This window comes from Sardina pilchardus, chromosome 16 (assembly GCF_963854185.1).
Source record: "Sardina pilchardus chromosome 16, fSarPil1.1, whole genome shotgun sequence".
NCBI lineage: Eukaryota > Metazoa > Chordata > Actinopteri > Clupeiformes > Clupeidae > Sardina > Sardina pilchardus.
In genome coordinates, this window is record NC_085009.1 from 3,370,189 (window position 1) to 3,395,828 (window position 25,640).

The 25,640-nt window shown below is 43.5% G+C and overlaps 1 protein-coding gene and 1 non-coding gene across 2 annotated transcripts; one reads left to right on the plus strand and one right to left on the minus strand.

Moving 5' to 3' along the window:
- Positions 1-2,155: 2,155 nt before the first annotated feature.
- shtn2 (shootin 2) lies at positions 2,156-15,781 on the minus strand. The gene is made up of 18 exons (XM_062516208.1): positions 15,754-15,781; positions 15,222-15,291; positions 14,561-14,610; positions 14,323-14,383; positions 13,779-13,873; positions 13,302-13,482; positions 12,995-13,092; positions 12,364-12,445; positions 12,147-12,241; positions 8,116-8,229; positions 7,562-7,685; positions 6,728-6,929; positions 6,472-6,530; positions 5,278-5,378; positions 4,640-4,666; positions 4,468-4,521; positions 4,179-4,356; positions 2,156-3,038 (listed from the first exon to the last, which is right to left on the minus strand). The coding sequence occupies exons 2-18, from the start codon at positions 15,253-15,255 to the stop codon at positions 2,872-2,874; spliced, it is 1,722 nt and encodes a 573-aa protein (XP_062372192.1). The 5' UTR covers positions 15,256-15,291; positions 15,754-15,781; the 3' UTR covers positions 2,156-2,871.
- An 8,795-nt stretch (positions 15,782-24,576) lies between these two features.
- On the plus strand, positions 24,577-24,658 carry trnas-cga (transfer RNA serine (anticodon CGA)). Its single transcript has one exon. It is a non-coding gene; the product is annotated as a tRNA-Ser (tRNA).
- The last annotated feature ends 982 nt before the right edge of the window (positions 24,659-25,640 follow it).

Consider the following 25,640-nt stretch of genomic DNA (forward strand, 5'->3'; position numbering starts at 1 on the left):
CATGAAATTGCTTCCACTGCACTTTGCCATGGCCAGTGTGATTGGAGTCTGTATGTTTGTGTTGAGTAATTTCCACAAGCCTTTCTTGACCAAAACATTCATTAGAGAAGGGTCATTACACTTGAATTGATATTTTGATCAAGGTGGTACCAGTGTTCCAGTCTGGTTTTAAACCCCTTCACATGGAAACGGCACTACTAAGAATTCATTATGATATTTCATTACTGATGCTGGCAATGCTGTTATGCTTACCCTTTGTCTCCTCCTCAGCACTTCTATCCTGTGCTGTGATCCATTCTTGCTGCCATCCTCTTTGCCCTATATGCTCCCTTTAGGCTCCATCCGTATAGAAAACATCCCTTTCCATTTGCTATGCAGATGACACCCACATTTATCTTACCCTGAAAGACCAAGACTACTTAAAACCTCTTGATTAGGTTAGATTAGATTCATCTTTATTGTTACAAGTACATAGACAACCAAATGCAGTTTGTGTCTTACCAGAAGTGCAAAAAAGCAGAAAAGTGCAATGTGATATACACAGTATAGGCTGGTGCATAAGATACATAGTGCAGTGTAGACAATAAGGTGGAGTGGTTTTACAGTATAGATTAACTATAAATATAAAGTGCAATGTGATATACACAGTATAGGCTGGTGCATAAGATACATAGTGCAGACAATAAGGTGGAGTGGTTTTACAGTATAGATTAACTATAAATATGTGCAGTGTCTTAGCAGTAACCTTATAAGAGCAGATGCATGGATATGCAGTGTGAACAATGTATGAGCAACATAGTACACTGTAGCAGTAATGTTAGTAATATTGTAATAATGTAGATATGCAGTGTATAACTATAATATAAGAAAAATGAATGAATAATAAATGAATGAATAATAAATGAAAATATGGATATTCTGTATGAACCATATGACAAATATGTACTCTATTAGATTGTCTTGCAAAACAGCAAGTCCTCTTAATAGGATCCAGTGGAAATTACACCCAGGGTATGGACATAGGCTCCCTGAAGCCCTTTGTAAAGCCCTCTGTAAAGAATCATGGACAAAGATCTTACCTTTGACAAACAGGTTAAGTCCATAGTTAAAGCTAGTTTCTTTCAGTTAAGAAGCCTATCTAAAGCAAGCCTTTCCTGACCTTAGACCAGACTGGACTAACTCTCTATATGGTCTCAGTCAGGCCTCCCTTTCACTTGCAATTGGTTCAAAGTACTGCAGCTCGCCTAACTGGTACCCGCCAGCAGGAACAGATTTCTCCCATCTTAGCTGGCTCTCATTATGGGATTCATTTTAAGATTTTGCTAAGGCCTGTAAATGCTTGCATGGCAAAGCCCCCACCTATCTCTCAGACCTATTACACAAATACTCCCTTTCTGCCACACTTTCTCAAAATTGCACTCTACTGTAGTTAAACATAATGTTGGTTGCTAGTTTGTCCTGATATACAGCACTAAGCAAACAAGCTTCACACGCTCTGCCAAAATCTTTCATCCTCCATGCACAATGTAATCCAATCTCAGCCATTCAAATCAAATCAATTTATTTATAATGGGGTGGAATGTGGATGACTTTTAGAGAGCCAGGAGAGCTTGCGCTCAAAACAAATTTACTATTCAAATTCTGCAAGCAAAGAAAGACTGACATTTCCAACAACCTTGTTAACCTTGCAGGGGCCTATTGTGACACTGAAACGTCAGCCTTTCTTGCCTTGCACGATATGGTTAAATGACTATTGTGAATTAATGCCCTATTCCCAAGAAGCAGTGGGTTGTCTGAGAGTATTGCTTTTATTGGTATGCCGCTTTGGACAAAGGCGTCAGCCAAATAACCATAACCATAACCATACCTTGAAGGGCGATGGAACCCTTCCCTGTTTATCCAGATTCACATTGCCATTGCCAACAGATGAGAATTGGTGGTACAGTATTTCGTTTAATGCACATGGCATTCAAATAATGCAAATACAGTTTTAAAAAATGAGTAGATCCTATGCGCTTCTGCAAGCAACTGGTGCATCCACGGCAGGGGGCAAGTTGATCAAAAAGAGTAAGATACCGGAGCAGCACAGTTTATTAGGCTTAATGTTTTTTTTTTGTTTTAATGCAAAAGACTCTGACGAAGATGTAATCAACATTGAAACATTAGTATGTTGTGGTGCACCTTTGCATTAAAAAAAAAATGTAAGCCTTATAAACTATGCTGCTCCGGTGTCTTCCTCGTTTTAATGCAAATACAATCTCTGTGTCCATAAAATTGGGCCAGAGTTTGGCAGTGATAGGTAGCGGGAAGTCAAGGCACAGACTCTGAAATAGACAAGACTATCTTTCTATAGACTGTATCTTTTATTAATGAACTTCGGCCCACTTAATGCGTCAGACTTCGCTGTGCCTGCACTGTCAGCAAAATAAGCTGTGTTAATTGGACCAACAGAAAACAAATGGGTTCTTCTTCATATGAAAATAACCGTGAAATGTCTATCCTTTACATGTTGCCACATGAGTAGCCTACAACTTGTGAAGATAAGTGTTAGGGTAAGCACACATCATGGTACAGTATTACAATTGTATTACAAATCCAAACTTTGTGAACAAAGATGTACATTGATAACTGCTGGACTGGTGTAAATGAGAGTCATTTTTTTATAAAGAATGTCAGAACGTCCGCCTCTCACTCCCTCTCCCTCTCTCTTCTCTGTACTATATTGACACAAAACAAAATTGTGTTATGCTCTAATATTCTAGAACATTTCAGTTTTTACATCTTTAGACCTGTTTTCTCTCTGACACTCTCTGACCCTAGATTGCTTACAGAGAAACCACAGCAACACCAAAAGATCATCGTTCAACAACTTCATGGACTCGTAACGTTGACTTCCTCCAAGATGAACTGAGATTCTCTGATTCGCGAGTTCCTATTCTCCCGGTTCTGCTTCAGCCTCCGCAGCACAGGGGCACTGCCACTCTCTCCAGCCCAGGGAAGAGAGCTCGAGGCTGGGCCAGCCGAGGCAGGGCCACCCCCTGGCAGGGAAAAAACAGTAGTCTGGGTGAGAGATGAGGCTGCCACTGTACTGAGAGGAGGAGAAGTTGAACATGGAAACATGCTATAGGGGTTTCACCACAACTGATTTTTTCCTTGTTGACAAATTTTTCATAATAGCTGTCAACTAGTCGCATATAGTAATTTCATGTTGAAGCTATAAAAGTAAATGTTTTACATCACTATCTATTAATGCAAGGAACGTCTGTCAGTGTGTCACTCTGTCTGTGTGTTCCAGAATAACTCTCAAACTCATCCGACTGACCTAAAATTTGCTAATGACATGCGTGAGTGCAGTGCAAAGTTTGGTCATTTTTGGACAGAAAATGACAAAGATATCGTTAAATTAAACAAAATTCAACTGTACCGCAATCCCACAATTCTACCGCTCTCCGCACTCTAGCCACTCCCCAATTCTCACTCTGATTTACTCCAGCACAGAAAAAAAGCCAATTTCGCTAACAAACTCACGTGTTGCCATTCATGGAAAGTACGATGTCTCACTTAAACAACGGACCGTTTCAAGATTATTGATCTTGGATAAACATGCTGAGTCCGACACACATGCACCCATGTTGGTAAGCAGGCTGTTTGTAAAGTAGGCTAACGTAACGTTGCATAGTTGCATGATCAGGTTGCTGATCTTGGCAACAATATGCCGACACACACACGTCGGTAGCATTTAAGTTTGCATTTAAAACAGCCGCTCTTGACTCTATCTGGACATCGGCTATGGGCATAACATTCATTCAAACATCACTTCCGAGTTAATAGCACTGGCATGGCCATGCGGTTATTTCATCATTTCCCAACAACAGCAAAGACGCACGGGTACGTAATGTGTCTAATATTGCCATTAGCTGCAACTCTAATGCCTTTCCCCTTCACTCTTTTACTTTGCAAAGTGACTAAAACATTGTTTGTACGGGCACTGCACTAGTTTAACTGATGACTGAATGTGCATTCCACATAGTCACCCACCACAAATACAGCTCAACTAATCCCATGATGCTTTCAAGCACAAACACACATACATATACACACAAACACTAAAACAATAGATGATTTAGATCTATGGGGTGGGAGGCCCTTAAATATTAAATACAACACGAGCAATGAACCTTGTTTGGGTGAAGTTGTGGTGGTGGAGTCAGCGGTGGCGGTTGGCCGAGCCTCTTGCTCATCACCCATGGCCCGCCTTCTCCTCCGAAGGACAAGCTGTAACTCCGCCTCCCCCACGTTCCGACTGATGCGATTCCGGGACCCCACCCTTCTGGGTCCCCGCTTATTCATGGAGTCCTGCATAATGCATGGAACAGTATAACTTAGAATAAGAATGTTCGGTATTTGACGCTATATAAATGCTTTGTCAATGCAGCAATTTGAATAAGACGTGTATATATATCGTACCAGCATCCCCTGGAGCTCAAGAATAGCGGACTTTCTCTTCTCACTCTTCTGCTCCTGTGAATGAGACAATATAGACAAGTGTGGATCGACTACATAGGCCAATGCAAAAGTCAAATATTGGACACAGTTGTAGATGGTTATGTCATATTTTGGTAAAAAATATGGAATATACTTTGTTGTCGTCTTCATCAAAGGCACTCTGAGGGAAAAGCACAGGGGTCTTGGTTAGTTACTGCAATCTGTGTGCACTGTGCGCTGCGTGTGTTCACTAATTCACGGATGGGATAAATGCAGAGATTAAATTCCTTGTATACACAAGTATACTGTACATGGCCAATAAGCCTGATTTGATTAGATTGATCTTTGCTATCTCAATGTAACATATGCACCAGACAATTGTGGTAAAACATGGCATTTTGCATTTATTACCTTATTTATTGTGCCAAGGAGATTATTTTTTTCATCAGAGTTTGTCTGTCTGTCAGTTTGTTTGTTTGTCTGTTTGTCTGTCTGTTTGTCTGTTTTTTAGCAAGATAAAAAAAGTGATCTGGATCACTGTCTGGATTCAGGAGGTGCTTGATGGAGGTCTGCGCTCTCGGAGTGCTTTTCTAGATGCATTTGCGCTGAATGTTCAGTGCATTTTAAGATCTTCTTTAATGCTTTGTGTGTGTGTGTGTGTGTGTGTGTGTGTGTGTGTGTGTGTGTGTGTGTGTGTGTGAGTGTGTGTGTGTGTGTGTGTGTGTGTGTGTGTGTGTGTGTGAGTGTGTGTGTGTGTGTGTGTGTGTGTGTGTGTGTGTGTGTGTGTGTCACCTGTATTGGTTTCTGGGCGGGTCTGAGAACAATCCCTTTCTTAATTCGTTCCATCATCTCATCCACAGCTCTGGACTTTATGTCTAGGGATGAATGACCCTCTGAGAAGATAAGAAACAGGCATCACCTGAGTAATGACATGTCTTATCAACAATGCATGCAAATGCTTTACCAAGGAAAACACAATATTCTAAGATGGTGAGGGAAAGTGGAATAGAGCATTATGTCCAACAGTCCATTGTGGCTTAATGTTCTGCATGTCTCACTAGTACTGTAGGTTACTTTGACACTAAAAGTATGCTCCTACGCTGTGACCCTGTATGATATCTGTACTGTTCCTTAACATAGAAGACACAAGGGTTGATATCACTTATTGTTCTCTGTTTTGCATCAACAGCCATTGATTTGGGTAGACTGGAGAACTCCTGACTTTCCCACTGTTACTGTATGATTATCTATTTTTTCTGTTGAGTACTTAAAACCTAACTATCTCCTTGTCTAGTTAGAGCAGCTGATGGATCTTTAGGGTGAAGTCATGCTGTCTCTCCCTTGATGTGCATTATTGTAAACAAAACCTGATTACTCCTACCGTTGGTCTGACTGGGTCTTGATTCATCTGTGGTATCAAAATGACCATCAATGGGGAAGATATAAAGTAATGCAAGTTTCCAGTCAATTACCTTTCATCACAAAGTAGGTGATATTTCCTCACTAGTCATTTACAAGTATCAACCATAACCAAATACCTTCATCAGACATTACTACAGGAAAACATAAGATATGAGAGGCCTGTTCCACATCAGCAGTGACCACCCAAGTCCAGTCGTCCACATCACCTATAAATACCCCAGGCACGTCAGCCAGCTCCACAGGAGAGGACACATCTTCATTCTCAGTCATCATGAGGAACGCCTGCAAAATCACCTCCCATTGGGTGGTAGAGTGGGCAAAGTGATGGAGCACTCTCCCTTTATTTCCCCCTGATCAGCTGCTCCCACAGGAGGGAGATTTTAGGTTCCTCAATGAGCAATATCTCATGTTGATCTTTTCTGCTCTTCTTCTTGTCCGTGTGATCAAATGCTACATTGCTAAAATACCTTCATGGTGATTCTAATGTTATATCTACAGTATATTGCATCTGTTATAATTATAACATGACCATATCAAGGCTACATCTACTGGTTAAGCACTCACTATTGGGGTCTGTTGTATTTCCTGCATTCTTTCTTCTGCTCCTCAGCTCATCCAATGGGCTGAAAAGAGGAAAGGAAAAAAAATAAAAAAGGGAGTTAGTTTATAAAATTGCATTAAAAATAATTCATTACATATTCTCATAACATAAGCACTCACAGAAATCTATGAGAACTCAGCCAAATGTTATATAATGTATAATAACTAGTGCTGTGAAAAAGCTCCACATTTGTGTGACATCTGTGAACTCTGACCGTACTCGACAGCAGTCTTTGAAACTGGTGGAGGTGGTGGTGGTGGAGGTGGAGGTGGAGGAGGAGGAGGCGGGGGAAGACCAGGGGGAGGAGGAGGAGGAGGAGGAGGAGGGGGCAGGCCAAGGCTTGGGGTCTCGTCCTTTGATTGGACCATTTCGTTAGGTTGCCCCTCAGTCTTCGGTTGCAGCCTATCCTGAAACTGCTTAACTAGGGCACAGAGAGGGCAATTAGCGACTCAAGTGTGACAACAATTCACGACTCAGGCGTGCGCGTGAGAAATCAACAATGACAATGTGACAAACAATTTAGCATTAATGAGAGACAAAGAGAGTGACATACAATAGGTCCATATGCTGCTGTTACTCTAACTCTATATTCTATAGTAATAATCAGCATGGTGCTTTAAAAGAAAAGGAACACACCTGTCTAAATAGTTGTTTGATGGAATGTTATGTTGTCAGTGTTTACAAGGTGCGACACAAAACAAAAATGTGAGTGTGGTGATCAACAGTTACACCACCGCCATACAATCAGTTGGCCCGGGCTTACATCCCAAACCGGTGACTGCCGGTGACTGCTTCAGAGCAAATGCACAGTACTGGGAGTTGCTGATGAGAGATGTGTGTGTTGAGTGCAGTGCAGTGTGGAGGGAAATGTGTGTGTTGAGTGCAGTGTGTGGTGGGATGTGTGTGTTGAGTGCAGTGTGGTGGGATGTGTGTGTGTGTGTGTGTGTGTGTGTGTGTGTGTGTGTGTGTGTTGAGTGCAGTGTGGAGGGATGTGTGTGTGTGTGTGTGTGTGTGTGTTGAGTGCAGTGTGGAGGGGTGTGTGTGTGTCCCTACTCTGGCCCAGCAGCTCTGCGATGGTCCTGTGGGCCTCTACCAGCTGGGCGTCCAGCACACTCCTCTTCAGCTCACTGTCCTGCACACGCTCACGCAGCAGCAGCAGCTCAGAGCCTGGCTCAGCCTGGACACACACGTACACATGCACACACACACACACACACACACACGCACGCACACACACACACACACACACACACACACACGCACACGCACACACATACACACACACACACACGCACATATAGACACAGACAGTGAGATGGGAACTAAATCTTGACCCTGACTTTAGATACTTGAGACACCTCTTCTCAACACAAACACACACATAAACACACACACACACACACACACACACACACACACACACACACACACACACACACACACACATACACACCTATGGTTATCAAACCCAGCCACTGACCTTAGACAAAGCGAACCACAGAACACCCACAAAGTCTCAACAACATACACTGACCCATGCACAAATCACACACACACACACACACACACACACACACATACATAAACACTCACACACCCTGGGTTACCTGGTTGCGGTAGTGGAGGCAGATCTCTCCCAGGGAGCCGCTGATTTTGGCCACCTGCTCCAGGGACTGCTGCAGCTGCAGCTCCATCTCACCAGTGGGCCTCTGGACCAGCACCTGGTCAGCACACACATCCATACACACACCTGATCACTGGACTAATCAACACACATACTGATACACACTCCTGATCACTAGACTAATCAATAAACCTACCAATACACACACCTCACTATACGAATCAATATACTAATCAATAAACCTGACCAGTACACATACCTGATCACTATATTGATCAATACACCTGACCAATGCACACACCTGATCACTATACTAATCAATATACCACATCAGAACAATCTGTTCAGTACAAATCAATACACCTGACCAATACACACATCAGTATACATACTGTATGATCAATGCATCTGATTATGTACATCTGATCAGGGATTAGAAATGGTTCAAAGAACGAAAACTGGAAACGAACGTGGTTTTTGAATGAATGTAAACTAAACAGGAACAAAACCAACTTCACTTGAATTTCAATCTCACTGAAGAGAAAACTTTATTTTCAATCTTAGATAACCGGTTAATAATAGTATTTATTGTTCTGATTAACCTTGAATATTATTCAAAAGTCCATAGGCTTGGAAGTCACCTGCCCACAAAGTGTTCCCCAGACCCCTTATAGGATGGAATTAGTCAGATTGGATGAATCAGTGTCTCCCCTGTATAATAGGCTACAACTACTAGTTGATCAAAATCATTTTCAGATCCAACACGATCAAACTGCCTTTTCCAAGTATGTAGCCTAAATTACTGAAAAATTGTGTGAAATAGCATAGGTTACAGAGACACAAGGAAATCATAGGCCTGTCATGCATTGATGGCACCACACATACACTGTAGGTTAGCCTATTACAGGGCTCAAAGCAAGGACATTTTCTGTGTCTGAAGTTGGGCTGTCAGACAATTTTTATATATATTATATATATCATTTTTCTACTGACCTACTTTCAAATCTCGCCTCATGCCTGAATTCAAGCAGTCATTTTATCAGTTAGCCTTGATGTGGAATTTGCTTTAATTTAAGCTTTAAAGCTATTGGGCAGAAAAAGCCTACAGTATGTGCCCCCGGCCATGAATCTATTTGTAAAGATAATGTCATCTTTAAAGGAACGTTATTAAACCCTTCTTCCATAACATTCTAAACGGTTACCATTTAGAGAAGAGGCCTTGGAACACGGGAACAGGGCCGATGTTCTTTTCAAGTGTTTTTGCTCAGAACAAACCAAAATGAAAATCATTCTGTTTTCAGTCCCTGCATCTGATTGCTGTACAGATCAGTGTTCACAAAACAAATTAGCATATTGAATCATTATAAAAAGCAAAACATCTGATGAATATAATCTCAATTCAAATCATTGGATCGGATATCAGAAAAACTTCCATTTCAATAAATACATCTAATCATTGTAGAAATCAATACAAGATAGAATAGTACATACAAAAATAATTAAAAAAATACATTTCATTGCTTACTGTGACCTGATTCATTTCAGTCAATGGATTTAAAATCAGGCGACAAAACCTCTAATCATAGTGCAGATTAATGGATGGCTTATACCCAGATCTGCAGGCCTCATACATTTGATCAGCACCTAAACCAGTCCATTTGATCAGCACCTAAACCAGTCCATCTGATCAGCACCTAAACCAGTCCATCTGATCAGCACCTAAACCAGTCCATCTGATCAGCACCTAAACCAGTCCATCTGATCAGCACCTAAACCAGTCCATCTGATCAGTATGCTTTACATCAGTCTGTGCATCCATCAATGTAAGTCACCGTTTTTCTCAGAGTTGTAAAGATGTGTTCTTTCAAGAATTAATCCCTCCCTCAAACTATTCGGACTGTTTCCACAAACACTATTTGTCTTATTTGTCTACACTCAAAATGTAGGTGCGTGCTATAGATCAGTAGTGACAATATGTATTCAGTTTGGTTGAATTACTTTCTTGCTGGCAGATCTAAACTTATTGTGTATTTCTCTGGCAGCTATTCAAATGGTGCACCCTGCGTAACCTTACACAAAGGAAAAACGCTTCAGTAAATAACAGTATATCATTTCAAAGAATCACCGAGAATGAAGATTGCAGCTCCTTCTCAAAGTAAATGCTTGCTGTCCGTGTATTCAGAATCAAAGGATGAGGTGAAGCAGTTGCACAATTGCAGTCATGGCAAATAGGGCAAGACGGCACGCCAGCAAGCTCTATAGCCACCTTGGCAGCATTCTCTTGCACAGGTGACACGTAACAAAACCAACTCTGCCTTTCAGTGAACATTTCTTACAGTAGCTGACGATAGCTTCTCCAGTGTCATGTTTATAGGGGTCTCTAGTCTACACTGTGTGGTCTACCGCTTTCTTTGTGTTGGTATGTAGTTGCTGCTTTGACAGCATATAGAATGTTCTGTAGGGATGATTCAGTGTTGTGACAAAAGCTTTCAGCGTTTGTTGGAATTACACAGAATGTGCATAATTGAGACCATTGTGGAGGGAATTTCGAAAGCGACCAAGAAGAACTCAAACAGGAAAGAGAAGTGAAAGAGAGTTTTGTCTATTTGTGACCTTCACTTCATATAACACAGAGACATACAAAAGAGTGCACATTGTGAATGCTATACATATCCTCTACACACACAGACACACACAGACACACACACACACACACACACACACACACAGACAAACACACACACACACACACACACTTACTTGTCTGCGATGTCTGTGTATGCTCTATGTGCATGTGAATACAAACATGTCCCCATGTTTCCCCCTATCCCCTATACATCCACAGAAGCACAAACACACACACACACACACACACACACACACACACACACACACACACACACACACACACACACAGACACACACACACACACACACACACACACACACACACACACACACACACACACACACACACACACACACACACACACAGAGTGAGAGAGAGCATGAAAACACATGTGAGCAGAGCAGCAGGGGTCCCCTTTCACAGGTGAAGCTCCTTGGAGACGAGGGCTTCCTAAACGCTTGACAATTAAGACAAAAGCCTCAATGGCCGCGCCGGATGCCGGGGTGTCCAAGCCTGCCCGCTGCCTCTGTGTGACCGTGGCAACTGTTGTTAATTACCAGCCACCAGAGATGGAGGCAGGGCCCCCAAAAGCCCATTAAGCAGGATGGGCAATTAATACTGGCCCCAGGCATAATGACAGTGTGTGTGTGTGTTTGCTAAACACCTGTCTGCGAGGGGCCGTGCGAACATATTGTTTGTATTTGTGTTTTGTCTGACCTCCTTTTCAGCACAGTGTCAGGATGAGGAATGCATGAATAGGGGGCTACAGGGCCATCAGATTCAGACAGGCCTTTAACTGTTGTGTGTGTACACACATACAAATACGCGCACACACACACACGCATACACACCATGCAAACACACACACACACACACACACACACACACACACACATACACACACATACACACCATGCACACACGCACACACACACACACACACACACACACACACACACACACACACACACACACACACACACACACACACACACACACACACACACCATGCAAGCACACATACAATTCACACACAATACACACACTCAGTTTCACACACAAACACATGCACAGTTGTAGATACACATATGTAGAAATGTTTTTGAAACACATCCTCCTCAAATTTGTATGGCTAAATTGTCATGCTAGGAGATAAACAACTAGAGCCTGGCATTCCTGGAATGGATTTTCTGAATATTTGTTTCTTAATTCTAGTCTTATGTTTACTGTAACCACATTGCAGGAAAATGTGAGAAATGCAATATACCATCACATACATACTATACAAACTGCAAGAAAGAGAGAGAGAGAGAGAGAGAAAGAAAGAGAGAGAGAGAGAGAGAGAGAGAGAGAGAGAGAATGGGTGGGGTGGAGTGGGGCAGTACCTGGTGGGCAAAGATCTCAGCATGTTGTCTCAGTCCCTGCTCCATCTCCAGCTGTTGGGACATCTCTGCAAACTCCTCAGTCACCAGGTGGGAGACTACGGATACACAGAGTGCAGTGTACAGTGCAGACATGCATGGACGTACAAAGCAACAAGAATTCACTGAATGTTTGAACATCTCTCTGACACACAGAGGTAGAGTGCCTCGGCCAGCTCACCTCTCTTCATCTTATTCACCGCTCTGCTCTGTTTGGTCATCTTCTTCAAGAGGGTCTCCTTCTCCTCCATCTCACGAGTGAGCTTTCAGAGATGAGCAAAGGAAAACACATTACATATACAGCTTTTGTTTATATGGCCATTTGGTTTCTATTCTGGTTATCACAGAACACCAATAGAAGCAAACATGGAACCCATTTTGTAACAAATATTGAGCATTCATTTGGTTTGGTCTATATTCAGTATACTGTAGGCTCCCTTTGCCCTATCACCCTACCAATGCTTTAAAACTGTTTACTGTTAATTTTTAGCTACAGTAATTTCCCGCATATAAGCTGCATTGTGTATAAGCCGCAGGACAGTGTTTTATGCAAGTTAAAAGAAACAAAACCATATTAACACCATATTAACTGCCCCCCTGTATTAACCTCATAGCGGAAGAAATTTTGCAAAATCAATGTATAAGCCGCAGCTAATAGTCGGGAAATTACGGTATTGTATTGTTTTATTTTGCAAGTTGGACAAAAGTGTCTTATAAATCCCATAGGCCTAACCATAACTACAGGTTTTGCTTTGTGCAGACTAGACAGCAACTCTAGTGTGTGGCCTGTGGAGGGAGAGAGTCCTGGTCACCTGCTCGGTGAGGTCAGCCTTTTCTCTCTGCAGCTCGTCCACCTGCTCGCTCAAGCGCATCTTCTCAGCCAGCAGGTCATCCAGAGAGGCCTGGAGCTCTGGGTGTGTCCGCGTGTGGAGGGGAGAACGCAGAGTTTGGACAGTCACACAAACCAAAGTCAAGGAGAGAGGAGAGAGAGAGAAAGGAAAAAGAAGTGAAATAAGACAAAGACGTTGAAAACGACATTGGGAAACAAAAAGAGAGTGAAAGAAAGAGGAATGAGTAAAAAGAAAGAACCAGAACCAGAGAAAAAGTACTCCAATGCACCTTGAATCTGGGCTTGGCTCTGCAGGAGTAGGTCAGCACCAGCATCTCCCGCTGTGCCAGGGTCATTACCAGCATCATTCTCTGGGTCAAAGGTCAGAAGGTCGAGGTTCTCTGGCAGTTCTGGGATGAGCGGCATCAAGGCCAGGCTCTGTCTCTTCAGCACTTTGTTCTCTTTAGTCACCTGGGTCATAGGTCACATTGGGTAAGAGAGGACTAGGACTCTCTCTGTCTAATGTGTTAATGCTAACATGAGAAAACCTGTGAATATACCGCAGACCCACACAACGCACTGAAGGGAAATGAAAACTAATCGGAAGTACGTAGGAAGGCGGAGCCAGGCTAGGATGGTATCATAATCATAAGTAAATTTGCACCATGTGATGGGTTTTCCCAGATCGCATCACAAATGTTATTGATGGTATGTCAGTGAAGTGATTGATCAGTGAGGATGAGGGACATGATGAAGATCGAACGTACCTTCACAGCCAAGGCCTCTGCAGTCTCCCTGCAGGCTCGCTCTACCTGGAACTGTAACTCCAGGGCATCAATCTCCTTCAGTAGCTGAGAAGAGGCTGCATGCATTTAGAGCAGAACAGTGTGACTCCAGCAATGTTCTATAAGCAGGGCATGGGTGCCATGTTGGCTCAATCTGAAATCTCTGTTAGCATCCACATAAGGTGGTTGATATGTCAATCACAGGCAATATCAAGGTTTCTAAAATAGGTTCAAGAATGGCAATACAAGAGATGTTGTTCTGAAATAATCGTTCCGTTCTCATGTAGTGCTGAATCTCACTTGAGATTCAGGAGCAGAAGACAGAATTAGTGAGACACTAAAAACCAGTGGGGGACGACTAATATGTTGAATAAATCCATTTGGTAGAAAGCTTCTCAAAATTTCATCTCTCTATCAATTACTTGAAATCCATTTTCCCCACCGCCTTTTCAAGTACGAGAGTGTGAAAAATAAAATCTCATTTGTTGCACTTTCAACAAATTAGAGATCATTATGGTTTGCTTGCCTTGTTCAATCTCAGAGAGTTTCTGATTGGCTTCATCCCTTTGTATCTCCAGAATCTCACACTGCAGAGTGAATAGGCAGAGTTACAGTAAAATGCATACATACACACTCACAAAGATAGATAGATAGATAGATAGATAGATAGAGTCTTTATTGTCCTCTAAAGGATATTCTTCTTCACACAAGTCATTCCATTCCATAAAAGCACAAGCCCAAAGTGTGTAACGTGGGGAACACACCTGAATGTCCCTCTCGTCATCAGAGAAGATGTGGCTGTCATTGTCAGAATCTGTTAACAGATAAGAAATAGACACATCGTCTGTCTCTTTGAGACTGAATGCTGACTACAGACTTATTGTACAGATATATGGACTCCTTAACATTACATTAAAGAAGTGAGTGAATTTGTGTAACAAAGATCCATTCAGGACAGACTTTTCAGCTTGAGAAGGGAAGTAGTGACCTTGATGTGCTTCATTCCTGCAAGCGCTAGCTCAGTACACACGTAGGGCCTAACTCTCCACTTCCACTTTTTGGAGTCCGGATCACACACGTGAAACATTATTTTGTCATACACAGAGCTATCCTGAAAGTGAAAGATGACCCTGTCCTTCAGGGCTTTAATCGATCTATTGTTTCAGCAGACCAGTGATTTCTGTTGGTTCACAAGCATATTCCACTGATCTAACAAACAATTTGCTTTTATGCAAAACATTGCCCCCTTTATGCAAAACATCAAATGTCTTCTACAGCATTTGCTGGTTAACACTGCGATAATCACACCAGTTCACAGGTTTCTAATACATCCTAATCTGTCAATGCATTGCTAAAATTTCACCTGTTCTTACTTTCTACTCAGTATTTCAATCCATCCATTCATCAAAAAGTCTTTGATCTCACCTGACGTTTTGCTGTCTATCTCGACGGCCCACATATTGACAGTGTGGCTCTGTCGCTGGTTCTCTTTTATCTGAAGGACTCACAAAGACATGATACACACGCAGAGGAGGAGATGAAGAAGTGAAAGTCACTCCGGCTCCAGCAGTTAGCCGTGTTCACGCCCTACGTGTTGCACATGTGTCCAAGTCCAAGCGCCCGGTGACTGAGCCTTGTAACACTGGATGAATTCATCAACACAGCAAATGTCTATCTATAATCACAGCACATTTCAGACACGCAAATCATGAGGCATGGTGTTTATATTCACACCGACTTATTTCCCAAAGACATTCACATGGAGCACACCGCTTACACAGACACACACACACACACACACACACACACAAACACACACACACGCACACACACACACACACACTCTCTCTCTCACACACACAGATTCAAACACACACACACACACACACACACACACACACACACACACACACACACACACACACACAAACTCTTTCCATCTCCTTGGCACCCTCACCGCTGGAGGCTTGGACTAGGGGACGTCCGCGGGTCCGTCTCTCGACTCTCGTCTCTCAACTCCTGACCTTTTCTAATTGGCATGGTGAAGGTGAACATGTCATGCTGTATTACCGCAGCGTGGAGCGCCCGTCATCGGGCCGCGGCGGGAGGTGGGCGCAGGGTCACAGGCAGCGGCGGGCCTCGGAGTTCCACACCTAACTGTTGCGGAGGAGGCATCCAGAGTGGGAGGAGATGAAGAAGGGCCTGTTCACATACCACCGACTGCACACTGCAGCCACAGCAAAGGTCATCTCTAGTTTGGATGCCTTCAACACACACAATCACATTGATATTAGCAGATAAGCAGCGAAAACTCACGTGGCCTAAGTGGAGCACTATTTTCTGGTTGATTAGCTGACAAACCTGGACTTGTTTAATAATACTTGTGCGTGTAATAACTGATATCATTGAACTGATAAGCTGTGTACAGTAGTTATGGTTTGATCATAAACATCAGTCTCGATGATTTTCAAAATACCAGATGCAAAGCACATTATTTCCCATAATCGACATGCAAGATAACATCTCTCCTCTGCTGAAAGCAGAAACACTGTCATTGGTGAAGATTAATCAGCGGCGTGTCACTTCCTGTCTGAAACTCCTCATATGGAGTATCGCTCTCAGTTCACCTCTCTGGCTCCGGAGAGAACACGCACAGAAACAGGGAAGTTCCCCCACCCTGCACTTAGGACACTGTGCCATTCATTCTGGATAGGAACGAGGGAAATATGCACAGGTCTCACAAAGCAGTGAATAGCGTTGCTGTGAGCAATGTGCTAATCCCTGGAGCCTGTCTGACACACATAAGGTCACGGTGACCGTTAGAGGCGAGAGAAGAGGATGGAACAGGAAGATATCATGAGCAGGAGGGTTGGGATGCCACAGCCACATCACCAGTCCTGAGGAAACCAGTCCTCTGCATTTCCATCACCCTATAGAGACATCAAACATCCCCTATGGCCTGCCATGCCGTCATGAAGCAGTGAGGCAGAGCATCTGTTCATGATAGGAATGACATTTTACTCTCATACATTTGACATTACATTACATTACATACATTTTACTCTCATACATTTGAGCCAAAACACATTTGATCCATTATCTTTCACATTAAAGCAATAGGAAGATGTTTAGTCCAAAACCAGCAATATAACTACCCCTATACAATAGTAGGCCTACAGACTGAGCTAACCAAAAAAAGCTTCAATGTTCGCCAACAAAAAAATCTATCTTTGCCCATATAAGGAGATAGGCCTACGGTATCTGACGATTTTTCCTATAGGAAATTAACATGGGCATTTTGAATTATCTCACCTGTTAAACTCTCGCGGGGATGACAAAATCGGAAATTCAGGTGTTTTCCTGAACGCACTTTTGTCCTCTGCCTTCGAGAAGATAGTGTGATCTCCGGTGCGCAAAGGCGGCATAGGCTACTTTGATTTTTGCTACCCCAGAGCTACTGCCATGCAACTTGCCATTAAGTTAGTTAGCCAGTTAGCTCTGGGGTAGCAAAAATTAAAGTGTGCCGACTTCACGTCGCCTACTGGAGATCACAGTATGCACAAGAAGGCAGAGGACAAAAGTGTGTTCAGGAAAACGTCTGCATTTAAGACTCTATCGTCCCCCGCAAGAGTTTAACAGGTGCGATAATTCAAAATCCCCATGTTATTTTCCCATTGGAAAAATCGCCAGATACCACACACCGTCTATTAGACATCCTCTGCAGATACATGCTTCTCATGCAGCGTTTATACGTCCTCCCTCGCTCCTCGATGCCTCGATCCTCACTGATCTAGCCTACATAAAGAATGATGGGGGGGGGGGGGGGACAATAGACCTCTGAAGTTCGCCTACAAAAAAGCCACCATCTTTGCCCAAATAAGGAGATCCGGTATCTTGAGATTTTTTTCTATGGGAAAATAACATGGGGTTTTTCAATTATCGCACCTGTTAAAGGTAGGGTATGGAATGAGCTTTGTTGGCCATTTTTGCAAAATCACTTGAAATCCTATTCCTAACCCACTTATAGCCACTAAGTTGGAAGCACTGAAATGGAAATTAAACACGTCAATCATCTGCGGAACGGGCAGGGCTCGAAAAACTCCAGCCAATAGAATTCCTCACCCCATACCATCATTTCACAGCTCGTTCGTCAATCTAACGTCTTACTCCTCTTCCTCCTCCCCCCCCCCCCCCACCGCGCGCGACCCTTTCGAAAGCTGGTGACCGCGAGTCAGTGCTGAAACGAAACCAACTGCCTGCTGCTGCACGTCCATGTTCCCCTCTTGTTGTATGTGTCACTTCATTTCTATACAAACTAACTAAGGCAGCGGATACCTACGGAAACTCAATCACCCACGCAATAAATAAGCTATGTAGCAAAAATTACATTTTACCGTGACACGAAGAGTGCTGTAAACATGAAATCGAAACTTAACAGCTTGGAGCTACGGTGGAATAGGCGAACCAACGGGCCAGCACTAAACTCGGATATTTCAGGAGATAATCGCCCTGGTAAGAACAAACCAGATTCTGTTCAAATATACACACCTATGGCTACTGAACCATATGTACTACAACCCTTTGGAGGTGAATAAAGAATGTAATTGGGGAAGTTGATGTGAGTGATTGTATGGAGACTAGAGCTCATAGTGCTGTAGACGCCAGGCTGGCATTTCATTTAGCCTGGCTCGCTCTCGCGCTGCGCATTTGAATTGTCGCTCGTGCATGGAGGGCGGGACTTGAGGTTGTATATGTTCAAACTCTGCCGTCCGTTTTGCTAATTCCGTACCCAACCTTTAAACTCTTGCGGGGATGATGACATTGGAAATGCAGACGTTTTTCGCTACACAGTTTTGTCCACTGCTGTCTAGTGGATACTGTGATATTCGGTAGGTGAAGACGGCACACTTTGATCTTTGCTACCCCAGAGCTAACTTACAATGCAACTTGCCATAGGCAGTTAGCTTCAATTAACTCCCGGATCTCCTTATATGGGCAAAGATGGCAGCTTTGGATCCTTTTTGTAGGCGAACTTCAGAGGTCTATGGGATAGTCTATCCAGTGGGAACGCCCCTCGAGGATCGAGCATCGAGGATCGAGGAGGCATGATGAGAGGCACCCCGAATCTCAAAGATGGCAGCTATTTTGTAGGCGAACTTCAGACTATGACCATAGGGGGTCTATTCCTTCCACAATCTTCCTTACAAAATGCCAGATAGCTGAGATATGCTGTTGAAGCTCCACAATATTTATAACATTGTGTTTTGAAGAAAATCGAATATATAAACACAACAAAGAACAACTTTACCTTAGCCTTAAAAACCTGCCCTGTCGACTGTCATAATATGTGAATATATTTTATCTTCCTTTTTGTCACAAATGAAGCATTCCTTTTGAATGAAGATGGATTTCTCTGCCATAGCCTGGCTATCTTGACAATAGGCCATCTTAATCATGAAAGACAAAACAATACTTTCATGAACCCTTGGCTTTTGTACAGGTAGTATTAATGCTTATATACTGACCACAACCAACGTGAATCATTTTTGTAGATTTCATCTCCAATATTTTGTATGTTTAGACTAAAATCCTCGGACACCGCTTAGTACAACCTGTTCCCTAAATCTCTCTTTCATTTCCATTCTGTATGTTTTAAAGAAATGACAAAGCCTCTCGTCTGCACAGGACCCCTGGTGGGGTGGGGTGGGGTGGGGCGGACAGCAGTGGGGTGGGATGCTGCTGCTGCAGTGGCAGCTGTGTGTTTACACTCGCCGCGCTGTTTACTGGGATAAAGCGCAGATTGCTGGTCCTGAGTGGAGATGATCTGATGGGCTGCTCAGAGAGAGAGAGAGAGAGAGAGAGAGAGAGAGGGAGAGAGGAGGAGAGGGAGAGAAGAGAGGATATTGCTGCACAGCTGTTTGTTTACCCTGCCCCGCCCTGTTTGCCCGCCTGCCTTCTGGACACCGGCCGACACGCCCCTTCGTGCCAACACACTGGGCATGTGCAGACGGCCTCCCGGAGCAGCTGGGTGCTCTCGGGCACGACGCCCGGCGCCGGAGCTAAAGGGCTCGTTCATTAGGGTCAGATGAGTGTTGCTGTTTGCTTTTGTGTGTGTGTGTGTGTGTGTGTGCTGGCAGAGGTGGCCAGGGGGGGTGTTCAGGAGGATCAGATGTGGCCACGAGACTGGAGTTATGGGGCCAGTTCAAAAAGATCATTTTCCACTGGAACGGTGGGCTCTGCATGTTAAAAATCAGACCAGATGTCTGATGTGGGAGTCCTGATCAAAATACCATCTCCAAAAGTGGCGCAATAAAGAGTGCAGCATGAAAACACACTCACTCTGAAAGCAGACAGATCAACGCCAAACTTCCATGTTAAGGCTATTTGTTTACAAACAAAATTTGTTTGAGTCAATGCCTCATTGTTATCTATCAAAGAATGTGGTGATCAAGAACTTCTAAATTATTGTAGCACAGAATCAACCAGCAGTGAGAACAGGGGTAATAAATTACCTGAACACACGCCTTCACACTACCCCTGTCATTCCCCCCCTGCTTCCACCCACAAATTCACACACACACACACACACACACACACACACACACACACACATATATAGCCATTCAGACACCACATGCACATCCAGACGCATGCTCATGCTTGAATACATACTGTATATGCACAAACATCCAGACACCCATCTAAACATGCAAACCTGTACAAGCATACACATGCACACACAACACGCATTATGCATGCATGGATGCACACACACACACACACACACACAAACGCACAAATTACACACACAAACACACAAATTACGCACACAAGCACAGACACAAAAAAATTATATCCTAAATCCCCCCTCCACACACACACACACACACACATGCATGTACACACACACACACACACACACACACACACACACACACACACACACACACAGACACATACACATACACGCATGTATACACATACGTACACACACACATGCACATGCACACACAGACACACGCTCCATGCATGCATGCACATAATGCATACAAGAGCACACACATACGGATACACATACACACAAGCACACACATACATTGCGCGCACACTCTCTCTCTCTCTCTCTCTCTCTCTCTCTCTCTCTCTCTCTCTCACATACACACACACACACATGCGCTCCATGCATGCATGTACACACACACACACACACACATAATGCATGCAAGAACACACACACACGCATGTGCTGCACTCACGAGCACACACATACAGACACAAACACACACATCCATCGCATGCGCGAACACCCACACGCACCGCGGCACCTGCCCTGGTCACTGGTCTGGTGCTCTTCATTAGCGCTGCTTAGGGATTAGCGGAGGCTTTTAGCTGCATCGCAGCTGCAGACCTCACAAGCTGGACACACGGGTCACCCAGGGGTCAACAGTGTCACAACCTTTGGGCCGGCCGGGGCATTAGAGCAGCGACAGGAACAAGGGCCGGGGCAAAGGGGAAAGGGAATGAGCTCTCATAAATGACTATGAGAGCTAGAACAAGTACAAGAGGATTAAGCTGCAAAAGCAGAAAAGGCAACCGTGCATGTATGCAGTTTTCATTAATGGTAAATTTCATTCGAACCGCAGGGACTCATGAGGTAATCTCTGCACATTATCTCCACATGCAACACAGAGAGAATTGAACTCCCAGGTGGAGAGGGATGTAGTGGAATGCAGAGAGACCAGAGCAGTTAGTGTTGTGACAGGAAGGCCACGGACTGACATTATAGCAGGTAAGTGGACTTCCTGAGAGATGGACACACATGGAAGGGCTAGATAATGGGACCAGAATGGAGGACCAGAGGCCTGATTAGCCGATTTATTCTTTATAAATCCTCAATAAGCTAGTTGACCTCGTTCTAAGGTTAATGATATAGTATGGATCAAAACAGAAACGTTATAGCCTTCTACCACATTGTTTTAATTTGTTACCATGTTGTCACTATGTCACCTATTCAGATGCTGTTTTAGGGTATAAAACTCTCTATTCTCTATACTATACTTTATACCAGTAACCTTAGATCAAGACAAGACATTCATTATTATTAAGGATTTGCCAAGAATAAATCACCTACTGAGTAAGAATAAGAAATTGTTAAATAAAGACCTAATAAATGTGTAATGATGCATAATACAGACCTTCCTGAGCCCTATCACACAGTAAATGTACTACTGTAATGGTTCACATGCGTTCCCTCAACTAAAGTGTTACCATTACAATCATTTGTAAGACACAAAGTGACTGGTAGATAAACATGTGGTCAGAGATTTAAACAGGGAGACAGGGATAGTGCTTTGGGATAAGGAGTCTGAACAGAATGACACCTGTTCACAGGTAGCGTAGACAAAAATGAGAGGGCTAAGAATCTATCTCCTCCCTGAGCACATCACTGAATACCATTCTCTCCCTGCCAGGAGAAGAACAGATTGGGGTTGTTACCTTGAGTGTACAAGAAAAACAAATAGGCAATGACAGAGCAGTGGAGGATGAAGGAGTCTGGAGCTGTAGTTAGAGCAAAGCTAAGATGGCCAACAGAAAAGAGGATGAGAAGGGGAGGGAGGAAAAGAGTAGGAATGTAAAACAAGGGAGAGTGTGTGAAGGAGAGGGCGAAGAAGAGAGAGAACACCAGGGATAGAGATAAATAGAAAAGGGGGAAGAGAAAAAAGGAGAAGAGAGAGAAGTGCAAGGAGAGAGAGAGAGTGAGAAGGAGAAAGATTGAAAAACTAAGAGAGAATGTGAGAGAAAGATCAAAGGAGGAATAGATAGGAGAGAGAAAGAGAGAAGAGACATGGGGAGTGGGAATGGAAAACTAGGAAGGAATATGAACGAGAAAAGGAGGGAGCAAAAGGAGGGAGAGAGGGAGAGAGAGAGAGAGAGAGAGAGACTGGATGCGATGTGACAAGCCAGCCTGGCAGACACTTGCGGCCCCTGGATGACTCGACCACGCTGCATAAACAGAAGTAAACAAGGAGTCACGGGGTCAGCTGCTACAGCGCAAGCTCCCGCTCGCCTGTCCAATACAAACAAACAAACAAACAAACAAACAAACAAAAAATGATTATTTCAGTCACCATGACCCAATTTAGATGTTGCCCTCTCTATATAATCTCAGGCTGTTGTGTATCACTTGTACACGTAGAGAATGCCTAATTCAATTCCCACTATTATCCCACTATTACATACTTAGGCTTTCAGAAGAAAAACACATTTTGAAGAAACATCCGACGTAATTTTACTTGGAATGAGTTACTGTACAGTTGCAAAGCAATAACAAAAAAACTGAGCACATCTGCTAGTTGAAATAGCCGTGCGGGGGCCCAGTTGGTCCTCTCACTCAGGCACTGAAGAAGAAGGCAGTGGCTCTTACAGGGTCCCACCTCAGGGTGGCGCTAGCACTCTTTGCTCAGCCACCTGTTGCTCCAACAGCTTAGCTGTCCAGGCAAGGCAGTCTGTGGCCACTCCAAACTACAGACAAGCAACTGTCTAGACTAAGTGCTAACTAACTGAGGGTGGCTTTTTATTTTTTTGGCAATAACAATTTTATTGTATCATGATCAGATGCTTAAATGTAAGCGTATAATATTGCATCCATGCAATATAATGCAATATGGACATTAATGAAAACATTCACAATAATGATTAAACATGTCTCAATTTGTCTGCAAATTCTGTTTCTTGTCAGTATTCACAGTTCAGAGTGTCATAGTAGGTGTGTGTGTGTGTGTGTGTGTGTGTGTGTGTGTGTGTGTGTGTGTGTGTGTCTGGGTGAAAGAGTTTGTCTGTATCTATGTGTGTCAGGTGTTCAACCTCAAGCCAAGAGGAAAGCGGGGTGCTGGGCACATGGTGTCACAGACATTCTCTCATCATCATCACACACACACACACACACACACACACTCACACACACACGCACACACACACACACACACACTCTCACGTAAACACGTAAACACAAACACAAGCACAAGCACAAACACACACACACACACACACACACACACACACACACACACACACACACACACACACACACACACACACACACACACACACACACACACACACACACACACACACACATCCTAATGGTAGCGGGACTCAGGAAGCCGTCTGGAACTCGGTGGCACTTGGTGGCACAGACGATGGCTGTCTCGTGCTGCTGCTGCTGCTGCTGCGGCGGGTGATGTCAGAGGAAGCGAGCCTCGTCTGCCCCAGCACAAAGTGCCACTGTCCTGTGGCAGACAGCTGTGAAGCACGGACCACGGGCATCTGGGCCTCTATGGGCATAGAGGTGTGGGTGGCATTGACATCTGACAGGGTGTGTGTGTGTGTGTGTGTCTGTGTGTGTGTGTGTGTGTGTGTGTGTGTGTCTGTGTGTGTGTGTGTGTGTGTGTGTGTGTGTGTTTGTGTGTGGATGGGAGGGGGGGGGGGGGTTCAGGACCATATTTAGGGGTGGGGGGTTCTTGCAGGAAACGGAAGGGACAGAAAGGACTGTCCTTGTAAAATGCCTGTGTGAGATGTATACAAATATACAACTACTGTATGCAGTTTAGCAGTGTTTAAATGCAAGATGTTTGTTTATGAAGACTTACAAAATGAGTATTTCAGTATCTTGCTACTTCTTGTGGTCTGAGGCTGATATTATATGAATGCAAAGTGTTGGTTTGAGCTAGAAGCAGCAGTCTATGCTGTAATTCATTTCAAAGCAAAGCTCTTTGCTGTGGCTGTGATGGCCGAGAGGTTAAGGCGTTGGACTCGAAATCCAATGGGGTTTCCCCGCGCAGGTTCGAACCCTGCTCACAGCGTCACTTTATTAGCCTCAGAAAGGGCAAACAGCCAGCTATGCATTCAGTCTCGTCTCAGCAATCCCCATCCTCGCGGGAATTTCTTGAAATAGCCGTCAACCATCCGCCAGCTATAGCGGAGTGCTGATCTTAGCTCACTGCAGGAGCTGCAACGGGGTCGTTCGTCTTCCATGTTAAACCGTCGCACTTAAGGTTGCGGCTTTGATTAAAATGGGTCATTCCGTGTCAAATCACCCAATTTCAGCCAATTTGGAAAGTGACCCTCTCCAAAAAAATCTGAAATAAATCACAGGTGTTTGTAGCCTAGACCTATGCACAAATCTTAAATAGTATGTCTGGATCACTAATGGTTTAAAAACTGCAGCCCTTTGAAGCTTCAAGTCATTTTAAGCATTGTGGTGAACAATCCTTTTTGGTCAACTTGCAACGTTATTGGTTCTTTTGGTATTTCACACACATCAGTGAAACTATGTGAATGGAAGCACATTTTCCTGTTGAATTAAGAAATCTAATCAGATGAGACGTGTCTTGTGTAATTTCCCCTCTGCAAAGCTCTGAAAATGGCTATAAATTCATTATTTGAAAAGACATCATCACTTTTGAAGGCTTCTCATTCGAAAGGTATGTGCCACAAATGTCATCAGGTTTTTTTCCCACTCATATATGGACTATAAGGTCATGTCCATGCATCAACTTTGGTTGTAATCGTTGTCATATTGTCAGAGCATTTTGTTTTAATTGGGCTTGATTTTCAAAAAGCCCATTTTCGTCCTATCATTTCACCATGTGGACAGTTAACAGGATTTTTTTTAATTTTACCATATCACATTCTGTATGTGAGGATCATTTGTCCAAAATGTGGGCTTGTTGCTGAGTTTCTTTATTGGAGATATGATTTTTGGAAAATATTCTCTATAAATCCACTGAACTTGCATTGGATCTGCAGTACCACTTTGCACCACATGGGGTGCTCTTTTAATAC

Bases quoted from the DNA above. Each gene is read 5' to 3' on its own strand.
- shtn2 (XM_062516208.1), bottom strand. From the start codon at position 15,255: ATGTGGGCCGTCGAGATAGACAGCAAAACGTCAG. The intron at 14,611-15,221 runs GTGAGATCAAAG...ATCTGTTAACAG, and splicing joins GATAGACAGCAAAACGTCAG to ATTCTGACAATGACAGCCAC. The intron at 13,483-13,778 runs GTACGTTCGATC...CCTATGACCCAG, and splicing joins CAGAGGCCTTGGCTGTGAAG to GTGACTAAAGAGAACAAAGT.